The sequence below is a fragment of the Narcine bancroftii genome, chromosome 3 (assembly GCF_036971445.1).
Source record: "Narcine bancroftii isolate sNarBan1 chromosome 3, sNarBan1.hap1, whole genome shotgun sequence".
Classification (NCBI taxonomy): Eukaryota; Metazoa; Chordata; class Chondrichthyes; order Torpediniformes; family Narcinidae; genus Narcine; species Narcine bancroftii.
This window is the reverse complement of record NC_091471.1, coordinates 4369855-4389127: the sequence shown is the minus strand read 5'-3', so window position 1 is coordinate 4389127 and position 19273 is coordinate 4369855. Positions and strand designations below refer to the sequence as shown.

At 45.7% G+C, this 19273-nt stretch overlaps 1 protein-coding gene across 4 annotated transcripts in view; it reads left to right on the top strand.

Moving 5' to 3' along the window:
• Positions 1-19273, top strand: part of LOC138756945 (sideroflexin-5-like) — a 309487-nt gene that overhangs the window by 52426 nt on the left and 237788 nt on the right. For all 4 annotated transcript variants that reach the window (XM_069923412.1, XM_069923411.1, XM_069923409.1 and 1 more), the window contains exons 3-5: positions 10321-10398; positions 17277-17303; positions 18433-18487. In XM_069923412.1, the coding sequence (XP_069779513.1) occupies positions 10321-10398; positions 17277-17303; positions 18433-18487 (160 nt within the window). The remainder of the gene's footprint in view (positions 1-10320; positions 10399-17276; positions 17304-18432; positions 18488-19273) is intronic.

The following is a 19273-nucleotide window of genomic DNA, read 5'->3' as shown; positions in this document are numbered from 1 at the left end:
TCAAGGTGTTTGGAAAATGTGACATTAACGTGGAATATAAAGGACAGACACCAAAGAGATTACCTCTCTACATCGTTGACACCAAGGTGCCGGCACTCTTCGGAAGAAACTGGCTATCACACGTTCAACTACATTGGATGGAAATTGGATCCATAATGAATGTGTGCCTAGAAGATAAGGCCAAGCCAAAACTGGAGCAAGGAATATCAGACGGCTTTCGAAAAAGGCCTGGGAAAAATCCAAGAAGTCCAGGTGAAATTACACCTGAAATCAGGTGTTGAACCCAGGTTCTTTAAGCCCAGAACAGTACTGTTTGCAAAAAAGAGAAAGATTGAATCTAAACTTAACAGATTGGAAAACATCCAATACAGTGATTAGGCAGCCCCCATCGTGCCAGTGTGAAAAAGGCCCATGGAGAAATCTGAATTTGTGGTGACTACAAATTGACCATTAATCAAGCTTTGCAAATACCTGAACATCCTATGCCCAAAGTGGAGGAATTATTCCACGCCCTGAACGGGGGAAAGAAATTCACGAAGGTGGACTTATCACAAGCATATCAGCAAATAGATTTGGAAGAGTCCTCAAAGAAATATGTGGCATTCGATACTCATTTGGGGTTATTCACCTATACCCAAATGCCATAGGGAATGTCAGCAACCCCGGCAATATTTCAAACAGTCATGGACAAATTATTACGTGGCATGCTATCTCGATGACATTATAATTACTATTCCTTTTGTGAGTCGTAGTGGACAGGAATTTTGTTACTTGACGTTAGTAGTTCTTTCAAGCGATCAACTAGTCTCTTCATTCCATCAGCATTTCTGATCTTTTTAAAATTTTCACCCAGGTTCAGCAGGCTGCATAGCATTGATATTTGGTGTGTGCTTCTGATAATGGTTAACCAAACCCTGGAACGACCGTAATTCGGCTCAATTTGTTGGGTAGGGTACTCTGCGGACAGCCTCGGTACCAGCAGTATCCATTTGGACTCCCTCACTATTAATTGTAAAGCCTAAATATGTTATGGAAGATACCATAAATACACACTAGTCCTGGCGCAGGTGGATGTTTACTTGTTGCAATTGAATTAGGACTCTTTCTCGGTTAGATAGGTGCTCAGATTTGTCTCGACCTAACTCTTGCAGTGAATGCTTCTCCAGTGGGATTAGGAGTGATATGGTTATAAGTGATAGAAAAAGGGGAACAAACGGTGGCTTGTGCCTCCCAGACTTTGATGGCTTGTGAACATAATTATGCACAACTGGAAAAGGAAGGACTTGCCATAATATTTGGTGTCAAATGATTCCATCAATATTTATATGGTAGGAGGTTTACCTTGGGAACTGATAACAAACCACTGAGTTTGATTCTAGGCCCTAAAAAGGGGATACCAATGCTAGCGGCAACAAGAATTAAAAGATGGGCCAGGTTCCTCGCCGCATACGACTACGATCTAAAACATAAACCAGCAACACAGAACAGCCATGCTAATGCACAATCTCACCTGCCCGTACCGAAAACTTAACAGAAAGACGAGGTAATTAAATGGAAATGGACGGTGGAGGCTACAGCTATTAATCAAGAACAACTTCACCGTTTACTTATTACAGCAAAAACAGTCAGTAAAAAAGTACAGAAGGAATCTGTCAAAGGTCTTATATTTCACCTTAAATGAGTGACACGAGGCCAAAGCTATCTCTCCAGAACTGAAACCTTATACACGACACAATAAGATATCAATTGAAGAAGGTGGTTTATTGTGAGGCACCAGGACAATTATTCCTATGAATGGCAGAGAGCCATATTATCAGAGCTCCACAACAACCACCCAAGGATGGTTTAAATGAAAGCTTTGGCACGTCTGCATGTCTGGTGGACCTCAATTGGCATCGATATGGAACAGACAGTGAGAAAATGTGGCATTCGTCAAGATATGGAACCCAAAGCTTCTCAAGCAGAAGCAGACCCATGAAGATGGGCATCACGACCAGGGCACAGGATTCACATCGATTTTGCTGGTCTGTTTATGAGAAAAAAAACTTCCTTATGGTTGTCAGTGCCCAGTCTAAATGGCCAGTGGTGTCACAGATGAGAAAAACAACAACAGTCCAGACATTTAAAAGACTATGAAGTATATTTGCATTAGATGAGTTGCCTTTTGAACTAGTCTCTGATAATGGGCCGCAGTTTGTATCAGATGCTCCTACATAATAACAATATGCGACACATCTTGTCAGCACCCTATCACCCAAGCATTAATGGGGAAGTAGGATGTTTTGTACAAACATTTAAAAAGACCATGAAAACTAAGAAACTCCAAGACAAGATTGTGGATTTCCTAATGCGCAGCAATACACGGCAATCTGTGACCAAATGAACACCAGCAAATTGATGTTTGGACATAACTTAAGAACAAAACTTTCCACAGTACACCCAAACATTGACCTTCACATGGAACAATCCACGTCTCCAAGTAAATCTACCAGATCTCTGGAAGTAGGAGAGCGGGAACTGGTATGGGACTAACGAGACAATAGGGAGCTGTGGGTGATAGGCACGATTCTTAAAAAACTAAGTCCCTGTTATTATTCTATACTGGTGGGAACTAAAATGTGGAAACGGTACATTGACCAGTTGAGAGCGGTGGATGTTCCTATGGCCACATCCACTGCTTACGATCCCAATGAAATTCCAGATGAGGTTCCATGGGCTTATACCACCGTCGACGTTCCAGAATTATCTTTGGGAAATGAGGCCTCTTCAATGTTGACTGTCAACTGAGCAGTCCTACTGCTCAGCAGCGCAGTCCTATGCAACGTCCAAATGAGGCGTGCCAAAGACAAGGTCCTTACCACCGACCAAGGTGCTACCCGAAAAGGCAGAGAGTCCAGAGAAGTCACAAAGTATTCTGACGGATTCTACCTCACTGAGATGATCCAAAAGGAAAGAACGTCCTCCAGAACGGCTGAAGGACTATGTAGAGTGACTTGGCGGCTTAACATGTCATATTTGCATTATAGTGTCATTCTTACCATTAGTCTATGGGAACGATGTAGTTATCGTAGTTTAGCTGCCTATATGTTATTTTCACAAAGTATTAATTTTATTGGGGGGGGGGAGTGTTTTATATATATATATATATATATATATATATATACACATCAAATCCACGCTGCTGAAGATCAAACTGCGCTGGGTAGGTCACGTCTCCAGAATGGAGGACCATCGCCTTCCCAAGATCGTGTTATATGGCGAGCTCTCCACTGGCCACCGAGACAGAGGTGCACCAAAGAAGAGGTACAAGGACTGCCTAAAGAAATCTCTTGGTGCCTGCCACATTGACCACTGCCAGTGGGCTGATATCGCCTCAAATCGCGCCTCATAGTTCGGCGGGCAGCAACCTCCTTTGAAGAAGACCGCAGAGCCCACCTCACTGACAAAAGTCAAAGGAGGAAAAACCCAACACCCAACCCCAACCAACCAATTTTCCCTTGCAACCGTTGCAACCGTGCCTGCCTGTCCCGCATCGGACTTGTCAGCCACAAACGAGCCTGCAGCTGACGTGGACATTACCCCTCCATAAATCTTCGTCCGCGAAGCCAAGCCAAAGAAAAAGATATATGATGTCGTCACTTGTACATACTGTGTGCTGCAGGGAACCATTTTAGATTTGTAACAAACAATGAATAAAGCATCATGTCTCTGTGTACTAGTCTATGCCTCTCAGAATCTTGTAGACCTCTATTAAGTCTCCTCTCATCCTTCTACCCTCCTAAGAGAAAATTCTATAGGACATAATACACGATTTCCCCTGCACAAAGCCATGAGGATTACATCTCATCATTCCCCAAACCCTCTCCAGCAACTTTCCCATCACTGATGTCAGGCTCAGCAGCTGTAGTTTCCTGGCTCGTCCATGCTGCCTTTTTGTAAAATAACACTTTGACAGTTATCTCGTCTGGGAAACAACCTCCCATCAGCTGACACAAAATTATCACTTCTGTTAATCAGTGTAGTTTTCTAGCTGACTTAAAGATGCCAGTCTCCTCCCCTTCCACCTACCCGTGCAGTAGGGATTCTGCTGAGGCTAATTATCTCCCCCATCTGAGATCCATGAACTTGGCTGGGACATGGACGAGGCGTATATTTCAACCTCTTATAAGCGCAACCTCGAGTCTGACCCAGTGATCACATTAGCTGCCCACCCCACTTTCAGGATTGAATTCCGATTGCATTTCTCCAACAATCACACCACGCATATTTAAAAAAAAATACACCCCAGGCTCCCCATTTCAGTTCACAGTCATTTATAACTCGTCACCTTGATGGTGTTGGCAGTGCCGGAGCCCATTCTCTTTCCAACCCTGCAGGAAGCTGTTTCATTTGCCAATATTAATCTGCAGCTAATAAAGTCACTGCTCCATTAGATGAAGTTCTAATTAAGAGAACTAATTTCAGACCAGTTCCGAAGGGTTTGCTTAGAAAGGAAAAGAAACCATCTCCCACAGAGTACTGATGAGGCCAGAGGTGCTGAAGAGTCAGTGGAGTGAAAATTTGATGATATTTATAATTAAGATACAAAAGAAATGTGCACATGTCTCATGCTTCTGGACATACCACCAGTCGAGTCTGCGAGGATTAAGTTTTATTTGACAGTTTGAAAGTTAATTCACATCAAGTTGAGATCCCACTATCAACTGTGAACTACATTGGCTCCAATTCAGCAATACTTTTTATAACAGTGTCTCGTATCCCCATATGACTTTGACCCTGCTGACATCTATGACCTTTGCTGTCTCCAGAATTCTAGTTCAAATTGCTTCAAATAAAAACACAGAACGTTTCAGACCTGAGCCCTTCTTCAACATATGCGGAATCTCTTTGAGGGATGCCTTACCCTGAAGAAGGTCACCTTTTTTCTTGTTTCACTGGCTCCACTGCGAGATCTCCTTGAGGAATGCCTACCCTGAAAAAGTTCTCCTCCCCTATGTCTATATTTTAAGTAAATCACAGCATCTGCAGACTTTTGTGTATTACACTATTAAATTGCTTCATCCCAGGCAACCGTGCCTGAATTCTTGAATTTACTCCATGAACCGAGCAAGGTGATCTACAGCCTCCCTTTCTGACCAGCCATTTTAACAGTCTTAAATAGCTCGCAATGTGATTTGATTGTAACATTTGCCTGAAAATGTTTTTGCTGTGGCTTCTTGACTGCTTTTGAAATGCTGAAGGTGCTAATGTTATCCATATAGCGAGGCATTTCTTTGAATAGGTGAAGATTCCCAAGATTCCTTTATTGTTACGTGAATAGTACAGAACATGCTACATGACATGAAATTGCCTTCTGCCTGCAATAAAGTAGACAGAGTTGTCATTAATATCACCCAGCGCCCTTTATAGTAAGATAAACAAATGGGAGACCCTTCAGAGTCACTGAGTGTCCGTGGATTTGCCTCCAGCGCACCCACAGCCTCTGTGGCTGCACAGACTCCTGTTTGATCCATTGGCAGCCCGAGCTTCAGAGCCAAACCTTTGACACGGTCAGGAGGCCTTCAACGCTCAAGGACCTTCAGAAGCCCTTCTTGAATCCCGGCTCCAAAGCCCTCAGCCCGCATCCCGTGCAGGTTCCCCCGACTGCAAGTCGGCAGTAGCCCACAGCCTGAGTTGGTCCCTCAGCCACTGAGGCCCTCACTAGTCCGCTGCTGTGGTCACAGTCCTATATCTTCGTCTCCTCTGTTTCTCCTTCTCGTTTGGAGGTGTTTCTCCTCGTTTCTGGACCCCGTGCCAGTCTGCTGCTCCCCAGAGTTTCCAACCCCTCGTGGATGCTGCCCAGCACAGGTGCTGCTATCTTGGACATGGTTGCAGGATTCTAGTTTATAAACACCTCTGAAAGGCTTTTAAAGCTTGTACGCAGCTCCCTGCATTAATTCCGGGAGGTTGAACCCTTTGGTGCATCACTGTATCTCCGCTGTCCTGCGTCCACCCCAGCGAGAATGCTGCCATTACAGTAGCTCTGGCAGTGCCATGAGTTGTTTTAAGAGAATGGAGGAAAAGGAGAAAGTTCTCTTTCCACCCCAGTATACCCATGGAAACAGGACTGGTCAGATTTTATAGCTCAGCGCTTCGCCTAAGCCTCCCTTGTGTCCCATGCCATTTTAACAAGCGTGGGTTTTTATTTTCTACCAATAGACCTAACTTCTATACAGCTTTACAGCTCCAGTGACCAGGACCAGTGTTTGAATCCCACCCTGTCTGTAAGGAGTTTGCAACATTCTCCCCGTGTCTGCGTGGGTTTTGCCTAAGCTCCAGTTTCCTCCCACCGTTCGAAACATACTATGAGCATAGGTTAATTGGGTGTAAAATGGATGCCACTGACTCATGGGCCAAAATGGCTTGTTACCGTGCTGTATGTCCAAAAAATTTGTCCAGCCCACATTTCAGATTTATTGTTACAGTACATACATGACATCACATTTTCTCTCTAGGTCATTCTTTGGTCTCTAACTATTCCTGTATCTCTACCTCTCCCACCTTCAGTCCAATGCCCTATCACATTCTGACACCCTTTCCCTTCCCCTTCCCCCCACCCCTCTTCATCACTTGATATTTCTCCTTCCCACTTTAGTCTCATTCTCATTAAAAGATCTTGGAGCTGAACGTTTTGACTAACCATTCTGTTTGTTCACTCAAAATATCAGCATGTTTTATCTACTTAGACGTGTATAATAAAAGAAAAAATGTATTTTATGTTAAAAAGATCAAACCATTTTACCATGGGAAACTTCTACAGATATGCAATGGAAAGTGTGCTGACCAGCTGCATCATGGCCTGGTATTCGGGTTGGGGGAGGGTGGTGGGGGTGAGCAGAAAGCCCTCCAAAAGGTAGTGGACACAACCCAGAACATTACAGACAAAACTCTCTCCACCATCAAGAAAATCTACATGGAACGCTGTCATCAGAGAGCAGCAGCAATCATCAAGGATCCACATCACCCAGCACATGCTCTGTTCTCGCTGCTGCCATCAGGAAAGAGGTGTAGGGGTCACAAGACTCGCACCACCAGGTTCAGGAACAGATGCTACCCCTCCTCCATCAGACTCCTCAACAACAAACTCACTCAGGGATTTATTTAAGGACACTTACTTATGCACATTATTTATTATTGGATATTTATTTTCTATATTGTAGTCAGTTTGTTTGCATTTCCTTTGTTTACATTTCTCTCTTTTGTGTACATATCTTTTTCTTGAGTACATTTTTTTGCACGACTGATAAATAGAAATTGTGCTTGGCCCACAGGAAAAAAGAATCGCAGGGTTGTATGTGATGTCATGTATGTTCTCTGACAATAAATCTGAAATCTGAACAACCAATATTATTATCACAGAAGTGTGTCAATTAATTTCTTTCTTTCCATCATTTCAATCATACTACATGGATTGCAGTGTGTTAAGAAGTATTTAAAAGTGCAACAAGATGCACTTCCATCTTCTGCAATGAAGATTTGCCTCTTTGGACTTGTATAACCATATAACCACTTACAGCACAGAACAGGCCAGTTCGGCCCTACTAGTCCATGCTGTAACAAATCCCCACCCTCCTAATCGCACTGACCAGCACCCGGTCCATACCCCTCCAGTCCTCTCCTATCCATGTAACTATCTAGTCTTTCCTTAAATGAAACCAATGATCCCGCCTCGACCACGTCTGCCAGAAGCTCATTCCACATCCCCACCACCCTCTGCGTAAAGAAATTTCCCCTCATGTTCCCCTTATAATTTTTCCCCTTCAATCTTAAACCATGCCCTCTAGTTTGAATCTCCCCCACTCTTAATTGAAACAGCCTATCCACATTTACTCTGTCTGTCCCTTTTAAAATCTTAAACACCTCTATCAAGTTCCCTCTCAATCTTCTACGCTCCAGAGAAAAAAGCCCCAGTCTGCACAACCTTTCCCTGTAACTCAAACCTTGAAATCCTGTCAACTTCTCGCTTCCAGTTTTTTTTTAATCTCCTGACTTTTTAAAAAGTTGGCCACCTCATCCTGGCAGATGCCCAGTCTAGGGAACCTCACTGAACTGCTTAAATAAATGACCTTACACAGCCCCATTTTTACCACTCACCATGTCACCAACGGCAACTGTGGAAGGAGCGTCAATCTTGATAGTAGAACCTAGAAATCGACAGCAGCTGATCTCAACAGCTCCCCTGAGGGCCACAACACATTTAAGTAAAAGCCCTGTTTTCACCTCGTGAATCATATTAAAAAGCAGAGATGTGGAGCAATTTATTTTGCCAGTGTTGGAATTTTGCTATAATGGGCAGCTGTGGAGGCCAATTTGTTGGGTGTATTTTTTAAGGCAAAAATTGAAAGGCATCTGAATCATCAGGATATCAAAGGCAGGGGAGTGGGGCTGAGTGGGAGAATGGATCAGCTCATGGCAGCATTGACTCAATGGACCAAATAGCTTTCTCTGCTCCTATGTCTTATGGTCTTATAATTTGGTTTTAAAGTGATTGCCAAAAGAATGAAGGATAAGAGGAAAATCTTTAAATAGGGAATATATGTTATCTGCATTCACTGTCTGACATGGGTGATGGAACCTGTGGCTCTTTGAAGGAATTGGATGATACTTAACAGAAAAGAAAATTTGACTTACAGAGCTGAGAAGAGTGTTTGACTTCATCATCCTGCACCCAAGGCAAAGCAGGAATGTTGTTCCGAGCAATATGCTCATTTAGAGACTGAGTAATTGATGGTTTGCCATCATCATCTATTGAGTAATGAGAACTTCTGATCATATACTTAAGTACATGATAACATGGGTGACATGGTTAAGCACAGTGGTTAGCACAGGGCCAGTGACTTTGGTATAAATCTGGTGCTGTCTGTGGTGAGTTTGTATATTCACCCCATGACCTGGGTTCTCAGGTTTCCTCCCACTCTCCAAAACATATGGGGTTTGGTAGATTAATTGGGTGGCATGGGTTTCAGTGTCTGGAAGGGCCAGATCATTTAAAAAAAAATTAAACACAATGTACAGATGCACTGAAATTCTTACTTCTTGCAGCCACACAGGAACATAAGATACATCAACTACAATCGTCTAAATTAAAATGCTCTTCTCATAATCTCTAGCAATCCTCGTATTCCATGAATTAATGGAAGGAAAGTCCTATATTTAAATTTTGGGAATGTGAACATTGCTGGCAAAGCTTGGATGTATTGCCCATCTCCATTTGCATGAGAACATCCAAAAGAGGACCAGGAGTAGGCCATCTGGCTCTTTGAGCTGTCATTGTACATAGGTGGATCTGCCACCTATTGCAAAGAGGAACTTCCTTTGAGTATCCCTGAGCTTCCGTGCAGAGTGAAAGAAGTCCATTTAAGGTTAATGGTGGAAAGTTTAGGGGAGATGTCGGAGGAATGTTTGTTTACACAGAGTAGTAGGGTTTATGGAATGCATTGCCGGGAGTGTTGATGGAGACTGGTACAATAGGGATATTTAACAGACTCTAGTACAGGCACGTGGGTGTAGGGAAGATGAAGGCTAATGTGTGTGAGATGATGGAAATTTGAGATTGTTAAGGAATAGATTTACATAGGTCAGCACAGCATCATGGGCAGAAAGGCCTGTATTATACTGAAACATTCTGTGTTCTGTTAAAGACTGAGAATACTGCCTGGGATGGTATGATTTAGTGTAGCGGTTTGTGCCACGGTGTAACTGCACCAGCGACCAGGGTTTACATCTAGCACTGTCAACAAAGAGTTTGTACATTCTCCCTGTGAATGCGTGGGTTTCCTTCAGATGTTCTGGTTTCTTCCTACTGTTCAAAGCCTACCGGGGGTTCTAGATTAATTGGGTATAAATTGGGCAGCACGGGCTCATAGGTCAAGGGCCTGTAGTGTGCTGTTATGTCTACATTGAAATGTTTAAAATGTAATGGGGAGACTTGCTTTGTACTAGACAGTCGAAGATTTTATACCCTCGAGGGATGTGGCTTCGCAGGTTGAGCCATGGTTTAATTACCCTTCTCTAATTACCCTTGATAAGGTGGTGGACTGTTCCTTCCTTGAACTGCTGCAGTCCTTGATGTGTGGGGATCTCCACAATGCCGATGAGAAGAGTTCCAGGATCTTGACCCAGCTGTTAGTGGTGAAGATCACCACCCCTACAACATGTTGCCCCCATTTTTGATTTATAGCTTGCATCAGAGCCTTTGGCAGTGGTTTGTGTCAGTTAAAGCACGTTTTATTTTTAAAATATCGATTCTTTTAAACTCTTTCTTTGCTCTTTGTTTTTCAGAATCACCTTAAAGCAGCAGTGCAGCTTCTGAAAGACTTCAAACTTGGTACCATACCCTCAGGAGTCTCCAACCAGCAGGTAAGCATTAGATAGGCCCCTCAGCCTTTCCATCATCAGCTGATCCATTCTCCCATTCAGACCCATTCCCCTGCCTCCTCCCTCACCACAGTCTGGGCTCCCAGCAGACCTTTCACATGAAACAACACTTCACTCATACATCCAGAGGACTTATTTACTGCATCCAGTGTACATTTTGAGGCCTTCTCTACATCAGAGAGACCAGTCACCGAGTGGGAGAACACTTCGCTCAGCACCTCTGCTCCGTCCACAACCACAGCGACCCCCCCCAGTGGCCAACCCTTTCAATTCCGGTTCACAGTCCCGTACTCACAGGTTTGTCCATGGCCTTATGTACTGTCCTACCCAGACCACCCACAAATTGGAGGAATAACACCTTGTTTTCAGTCTGGGCCCCCTCCAGCCACATGGCATAAACATTGACTTTACTGCTTTCCATTAAACCTGCTCGCCTTTTACCCCTTTTTCATGTTGTGGTGAAATGACTGGACGCACTGGCTGGCCCGCCTTCTGGGGGTCTCCTTGCCTTAGCTCCTCCCTTGATCCTGTCCATGTGACCCCATAAAGGTCGAGTCCCCTCTCCTTCCTGCTCATTTTCCTAGCCTGGGCCCGGGCCAACAGTCTCTAGCACAATGAAGCCTATCGTTCCCCTCAGTCTTCTGTCTGCATCATTATTGGGGCGACCGATAGCGCCCAACAATTTACTGAGCTCGATTTTTGGAGGTCTCCAGTTATGGAGAAATTGCTGCGCCCCGAACGGCTGGAAGCAGACTTCCAAGTCCCGGTGCATCGGTACTCTTCAAACAGTGGGTGAACAGTTTTAATAATTTCCTCAATGCTGCTGCAGAGGTGGTCAACTTGGACGAGAAGAAGCTCAAGATCCTTCTAGCCCGAGTCGGCCAGAAGGCCTACCTGACCATCCTACGCTGTGCGACCTACACTGAGGTGATGGCTGAGCTGCGGCTGCTCTATAAACCCAAGGTGAACTCGGTTTACTCCCGTTACCTGCTGGCGTCCCGGAAACAACAGCCTGGTGAGTCTGCCAAAGAGTTCGTCCGGTCCTTGGTCACACTGGGAAAAGACTGTTTGAGGGATCTAACGGGCCCGGGCACGATATTGCTGAACCAGTGCGTGGAAGAGCTGATCAGAGACACCTGTGTGTTGGGGTTGAGGTCGGATTACATCTGGCAAAGATTCCTCGAGGAGGACCCGCTCCCTCTCAAAAAGGCTATCGAACTGGTCAGAACTCTGGACTAGTCCCAGCGCCAAGCGGTGTCAATCATGGGCAGAAGCGGGCCAACTGTGTACGTTCCACCACGAGGGCCATCGGCCTGGGACTCAGCGTTGGGCATCACCGATCCGACTACGGCTGCAATCACACCGACCGCATCGTTGAGATGCAATTTCTGTGGGCAGGCCAAGCACGCGAGGGCGCCTCTGCCCCGCGAAAGGAGCGACATGCTCGGGCTGTGGAAAGAGGGGCCACTACCAAAGGGACTGCAGGTCCTGATCGCAGCCAGCGAGCAGTGTTCCTGAAGAGCTTCCGGCGTTTACCACGTGTGCGGTGAGGGTAGCGCTATCTTATTGGCCACCGCTCCCAATCTCGGCACCTCCGCCTATTGTGCTAGTGACATCACTTCCGACTGCCTCGACTCCACTTCCGACTTCTTCTTCATCCAATGCTGCGTAGTCAACATGGAGGTTGCCATCTTGAGCGGGCCTCCCCACCAACAACTAAGATGAAGGAACGCAGCCCCTCGCTTTAGTGACACTAAATCAAGCCGGTCCTCACCCAATCTCGAACTCAATGATGCAGATCGAGGTGAATGGGCATAAAACGAACTGTCTTTTCGATAGTGGCAGCACAGAAAGCTTCATGCACCCCGATGTGGTCCACAGACTCTCCCTCCTGCTCCGACCCATGAACGGGATGGTTTCATTGGCGGCTATGAACCAACAGTCGAGTATCCGGGGGTATCGCTGATGGTGGGGGGGGGGATGTTATAACGACTTTGTGTTATTAATCATGCCCTGCCTCTGCGTGCTGATCCTCCTAGGGCTTGACTTTCAGAGTCCGTTCCCTTCCAGGTGGAAAGCGACGCCTCCAACTTCACACTGGCCGCCACATTAAACCAAGCAGGCAGGCCGGTACCATTTTTTTTCCCGCACATTTCATGATCCCGAACTCTGGCACTCCTCCGTCGAGAAGGAAGCGCAAGCGATCGTTGAGGCGGTGCGCCACTGGCGGCACTACCTAGCCAGTAAGAGATTTACCCTGTTGACTGACCAGAGGGCAGTGACCTTCATGTTCAGAGCCAAACAACGGGGTAAAATCAAGAATGACAAGATTCTGAGGTGGAAGATTGAATTGTCCACCTACAGCTATGACATCTTATACAGGCCAGTAAGCTCAATGACCTCCCTGGATGCCCTATCCCGAGGGATGTGCGCCAGCGTGCATCTCGACTGTCTCCAGACCCAGCACAGTAATCTGTGTCACCCTGGAGTCCCGTACTCTGTCGAGGATGTCCAGTCCACGACCAGACGCTGCCAAATCTGCACCGAATATAAGCCCCAGTTCTACCGGCCAGAAAAGGCACACGTCATCAAGGCCACTCACCCTTTCGAACGACTCAGTGTCGATATCAAGGGCCCCCTCCCAACCACAAATAGGAACACCTACTTCCTGACGGTGGTGGACGAATTCTCCAGGTTCCCCTTTGCAATCCCCCGACCGGATATGACCTCAGCCACTGTCATCAAGGCCCTGAGCAGTATCTTCCCACTGTTCGGGTACCCCGACTACATTCATTGTGACCGGGGGACCTCGATCATGAGTGAGGAGCTGCGTCAGTACTTCCTGACCAGAGGCATAGCCGCCAGCAGGACCACCAGCTATAACCCTAGAGGTAATGGCCAGGTGGAAAGGGAGAATGGCACTATTTGGAAGGTGGTGCTCCTGGCCCTCAGGTCCAAACATTTACCAGTGTCCCGCTGGCAGGACGTTTTGCCTGAAGCCTTCCATGCTATCCGCTGCACCGCTACTAACACCACTCCACACAAATGCCTCTTTGCTTTCCTAGGAGGTCGGCGAATGGTTCTTCCATCCCTACCTGGCTGACATCCCCAGGGCCAGTTCTCCTTTGGAGGCACGTCAGAGGCCATAAGACCCACTGGTTGAAGCGGTACACCTCATTCATGCCAACCCCCAGTATGCATTTGTGAGGTACCTGGACGGTCACGAGGACGCTGTGCCCATTCGAGACCTAGCAAGGGCCGGAGACCCCGAGACTGCCTTGCCGGCTGCTGACCACACCGCGGACCCAATGGTGCCACATCCAAGCACGGCCCTGGAGTCCGAACCGCCTACCCTGCAGGCGGACGTCCAGGTTCCTACCACTCCTGCAGCTGCGGCAGACCCCCCAGTACTCCAGGAGTCTACCACTAACACCCCAACCCCCACAGTTCCTGCAGCGAATACTCCCCCATCGGCCCCCTCTTTGGAGAGCACTGTACTGAAGCGCCAGTTACCCGGCGGTCCGGCAGACAGAGGATGCTGCCTGTGCGGCTCAACCTCTAGCCGGAAGTGGGGAGGGGAGGGGGTAGCATTCGCTTTTGTAGCCAGTTGTTGTTAATTGTTAATTATTATTGTTCTGCTGTTGTATTTCCTCCAGGTTTTGTTATTACCAGTGGACTCTTTTTAAAAAAGGGGGGGGTGAATGTGGTGATATGGCTGTATACACTGCTGGCCTGCCCACTGGGGGTCTCCCTGCCTTAGCTCCTCCCTTGATCCTTCCCATGTGACCCCGGGCCATAAAGGTTGAGTCCCCTCTCCTTCCCGCTCATTTTCCTAGCCTAGACCCGGGCCAGCAGTCTCTTGCTCAATAAAGCCTATTGGTGGAGAGCACAGTCCCACAGGCAGGAGATAATAGAGAGGGAAAGCACAGTGGGAGAGGAGGGATGGCTCTGTGAATGGACGGGGAACTGGAGGAAAGGAGACAGAGGAAAGGGGAGATCCCTGTCACTGATAAAACAGCTGTCCCTTCAAAGCAAACAGGAGCTGGAGGGACCTGGTGGGTCAGGCAAAGTGAACTGCCAGTACACACCTCTCTGGTTATCTAGGCCAGAAGGCATTTGCTATGTTGAAGTGAAGCGAGCATCATAAACAGACCAGGCAGAATGCGGACCCTGATCAATCTTCCCGAAGAACTGCAGGGAAGCAGTTTGGTTGAACTAGTGGAGTTGTTCTAGTGAACCGGTGCAGGGACTCGAAAGGTCGACATGGCCTGTTTCCGCTCCGTAAATGGTTATATGGTTCCCCTCAGTCTTCTGCCTGCGTCATTATTGGGGCGACCGATAGCACCCAACACCTGTCCTTCCAGTTCTTTCACCCACCCAGCTCTACCATCCCCCCTCCCCCTCATTGCTGCTATCCCCTCCCTCATTTCCCCACCTCTCATCTCCTGCCTTGCCACCCCTCCCCTCCCCCCCCCTACCTTTTTGTTCAGACGCTTGTTGACATTTTCTCACACTTTGCTGGAGGGCTCAAGCATGAAACATCAGTTCTGTATCTTTCCCTTTGCTACATCAAGGACACTGTTTGACCTGCTGAGCTTCTCCAGTGTTTTGTGTTTTTTACAAAATTATATATCATTGCCACTTCTTTGCCCATTCTCCTAATCCATCTAAGTCCTTCTGCAGCCTCTGTGTTTCTTCAACACTACCTGCTTCTCTACCTACCTTCATATCATCTGCAACGTCTTGCCCACATTGAGACTCAGGTTGTTGCTGTCGCACCACTGTAGAAGCCTTTCAACCTCCCCTCTGTAAGCCGACTATTGTTGTGTCATCCACATACTCAATAAACTCTTGGCACTTTATTCTTTAAAACTGAAGTTATTCAGCCAATACTTTGTACTATAAATAGGGATAGGACAGAGTTTGGTCAGAACAGCAGTGAAAAGCCAGCATTTTCCGCCAATAACACAGGCAGTTTGTGACAATAGTCTGATAAGTCCTGAGGGAAAAATGTGAATAAGGAAACAAGAGTGAAACAGGAAAGTTTGCAGACACTGTGATTGCAGTTAATACACAAAAGTGCTGGAGAAATTCAGCAGGTTCCGCAGCATCCATATAGAACCCACATTTTGGGCCTAAGCCCTTCGTCAAGGAATGGATGTTCAGGTACAAGGAGACATGAAGCTGGAAGGGCAATTTTCTATTTGTTGCTGTATTTGAGGATGTGTGGACGGTTTCAATCAGTTTTTACATCAGCACCAAAGCTGCCAATGCAACTTCACTTCCTTCCTGTTAGCAATTTACTCTAAAAGCTGGTTTGCTTTGACAAAGTCCAAGGGCAGGATCCATAATTGGACTTGCATTCCACAGAACCATGGAGCACTATAGCACAGACACAGGCCATTTGGCCCATCCAGTCGATATGAACTAATATCCTGCCTAGTTCCATGGACCTGCACCCTTCACATCCAAATACCTAGCCACAATTTTCTTAAATGGCAAACTTGAGCCCAAATTCACCACTTCAGCTGGCAGCTTGTTCCACACTTCTGCGCGAAATTCCCCTAAACATCTCACCTTTCACCTGTCCTCTTGTTCTTGTCTCACCTAAACCTCAGTAGGAAAAAGCCAACTTACATTGACTCTATTTATACCCTTCATAATTTTATTTACTGTCAAATTTCCCCTTATTCTTCTAATCTCCAGGCAGCAAGGTCCTAACCCTCTTAACCTTTCCCATTAGTTCAGCAGTTTCTCCAATCCAAAAGCTCTATTGACAACCCTATCCATTTGTGACACGACTTTCAGGCAATTATGTATCTGTATTCCCAGATTCCTCTATTCTACCACACTCCTCAGTGCCCGACCATTTACTGTGTATATCCTACCCTAGTTAGTTCTCCCAAAGTACCTCTGTCCTTGCGTTTCACCTGCACCTGGTTTACCAATCCCTCCATCACAATCTTCCCACCCTGTCCTTTTTACACTGGCTCAAAGTGCCAACTATTCTTTCTCTCCCACTTAAAGCTGCTTTACCCGCTGAGTTCTCCAGCAGAGTTTGTTTAGCTTCAGATTCCAGCATCTGCTGTCTCCTGTGTGCCTCTAGCTCAGATGGCAACCTGGTTCACCTGGAGAAGTTGGCCCATAATGCTATGTTAGCATTCATTTCAAGAGGACAAGAGAGTCTTTACAAGGCATTGGTCTGACCACATTTGGAATATTATGAGCAGTCTTGGGCTCCATATCGAAGAAAAGATGGACTGGAGTTGGAGAGGGTCCAGTGGAGGTATACAAGAATGATCCCCAAAAAAAGAGGAGTCATACATGAGAAGTGTTTGATGGCTTTAGCCCTACACTCGCTGGAATTTAGAAGGATGGGGTGGTTGGGGGATCTCATCGAAACATACTGAATATTTAAAGGGCTGGATAGAGTGGTCATGGAGAAGATGTTTTTGGCAGTGGGAGAGTCTAGGACCAAAGGGCACAGCCTCAGAATGAAAAGGTGTCTCTTTAGAACAGAGATGAGGAGAGATTTCTTCAGCTGGAGGGTGGTGAATCTGTGGAATTTGTTGTCACAGAGATAAACTTATGATCAGAGGTGTCCATGTTTATGGGGAGAAGGTAGGAGAATGGGGTTGAAAGGAAAAATACATCAGTCATGATTTGACTGGCAGAGCAGACTTGATGGGCCGAATGGCCTAATTCTGCTCCTAAATCTTACGGCCTATTGCCTCATTCATGTTCTCCCAGGATCTGGAGGAAATGAGCCAACGCAGGCCCCAGATCTGAAGCTGACCGATGCTGGGCTTTAAATATCAGGTTCGACACTAACAATATCTCCTTTCTTTGTCTTTATCTAGCTTTGGGAGGCACAAAAAATTAAACAGGTAAGTATTTCTACATAACTAATCCTGCTGTAATTCCTGTTTATGAATGTGTGATATATTTCATTGTTTTTATTAAAATTTTCATCTGTTCAACACTCTCTGATTGTACTTTCCAAGAAAAAGTGTTGATGCCATTTGTCTGGTGAATTGGAGGGATATGGATTATGAACTCTGGTTTGAATAGTAATTCAGAGAGTCCAAATTTTGTCATGGCATTCAGACAAAAGGACTTCCATAGGACTTAGTATTACAAGCCGGAGACCATTCTCCTGCCTCACCCTTTGTGACTCCGGTTTCACATTAAGGATACTGGTCATTAGTTGATGTTTTGAGGTTGAATCCGTTCAACTGCATGTGGATCAGCTTGTCCATTAATATCCGCCTGGTAATGGCACCAACATCTCCAGAATGAATTAAAATACCATTGTGGATATTATTGGTCGTCCTTCGATTGTGGATAAAGTCTTATTATTTTGTATGTTGTAACCATTTTCTCCGTAATTGTATAAGACATTGGGTGAGGCCAATTTTGGAGTATTATGTGCAGTTTTGGACACCACACTAAAGGATAGACATTAATAAGACTGAAAGAACAGAAAAAAATTATGAGGATGTTCACTGCACAGGACTTGAGAAGAGAGTTACAGGGAAAGGTTAAACAGGTTAGGACTTTATTCCCTGGAGCGTAGAAGAATGAAGGGAGATTTGATTGAAGTATTTAAAATTGTGAGGAGTACAGGTAGAGTAAATGCAAGCAGGCTTTTCCCACTTAGGTTGGGTGAGACAAGAATGAGAGATCATAGGTCAAAAGTGAAAGGTGAGTTGTTTAAGGGGGAATTTCTTCATCCAGAGAGGGATGAGCATGTAGAATGAGTTGCCAACTGAAGTGTGAATGCAGGCTCAAATTTGCCATTTAAGAAAAATTTGGATAGGTACATGGATAGGAGGGGCATGAATGGATATGGTCTGGGTGCAAGTCAATGGAACTAGGCAGAAAAAAATAGTTCAATCCAGACTCGATGGACTGAAGGCCCTGTTTCTATGCTGTCATTTAGTGTTTGCTGTCTTTCCTTCCGATTGAAAGACATTTTCTGTAGTGTTCTTAACTCTTCTTTTGCTTTGTTTCAAGGCTGTTTTGCACCCGGATACCAATGAGAAAATTTTGATGCCATTCAGGATGTCAGGTATACTTTCACAATTTTGCAACACTAATTTCTATTCACATCTATTGACTTCAGTACTAACTTTTCATCCTTCTGTTAGTCTGTGCAGTACTTCCTCACAGCCAAAGTCATGGATCTATTATCAAGAGTACCTCTCTGAGATGTTCGATCAAATTGCTTTTTTCATTTTTAGCTCCTACCCTGGTCTTAAGCCAGGAGCATTTGTTTTCCTCAATCATAAGGACCATATGATACAGGAGCAGAAGTAGCCATTCAGCCTATTGAGTCCATTCCATCATGAGCTGATTCATTCTCCCGCTCAGCCCCACTCCCCTGCCTTCTCCCCATAACCTTTGACGCCCTGACTATTCAAATACCTATCAATCTCTGCCTTAATGGCCTGGCCTCCATAGCCACCCGTGATAGCAAATTCCAGAGATTTACTACTTTCTGGCTAAAAAAATTCCTCCACATTTGTTTTAATCCTGAAGTTGTGCCTTCTTATCCTTGACTCCCCTACCATGGGAAACAATCCTTCCAAATCGTGTAGTGGGGATTGGAACATGGAACCATAGAACATTACAGCACAGAAACTGGCCTCTTCAGCCCTTCTAGTCCGTGCCAAACCATTTTTTTTTGCTTCGTCCTTCCCATTGATCTGCACGCAGTCCATAGCTCTCCATACCTCTTCCATCCATGTACCTGTCCACATTCGAGAATGAGACATGAGATAAATTTTTGCTGATTTTTCTTTAAATATCAATTCTTCCGCAATGTGTCCAAAGCTGCAAATCCATGAACCCAGAG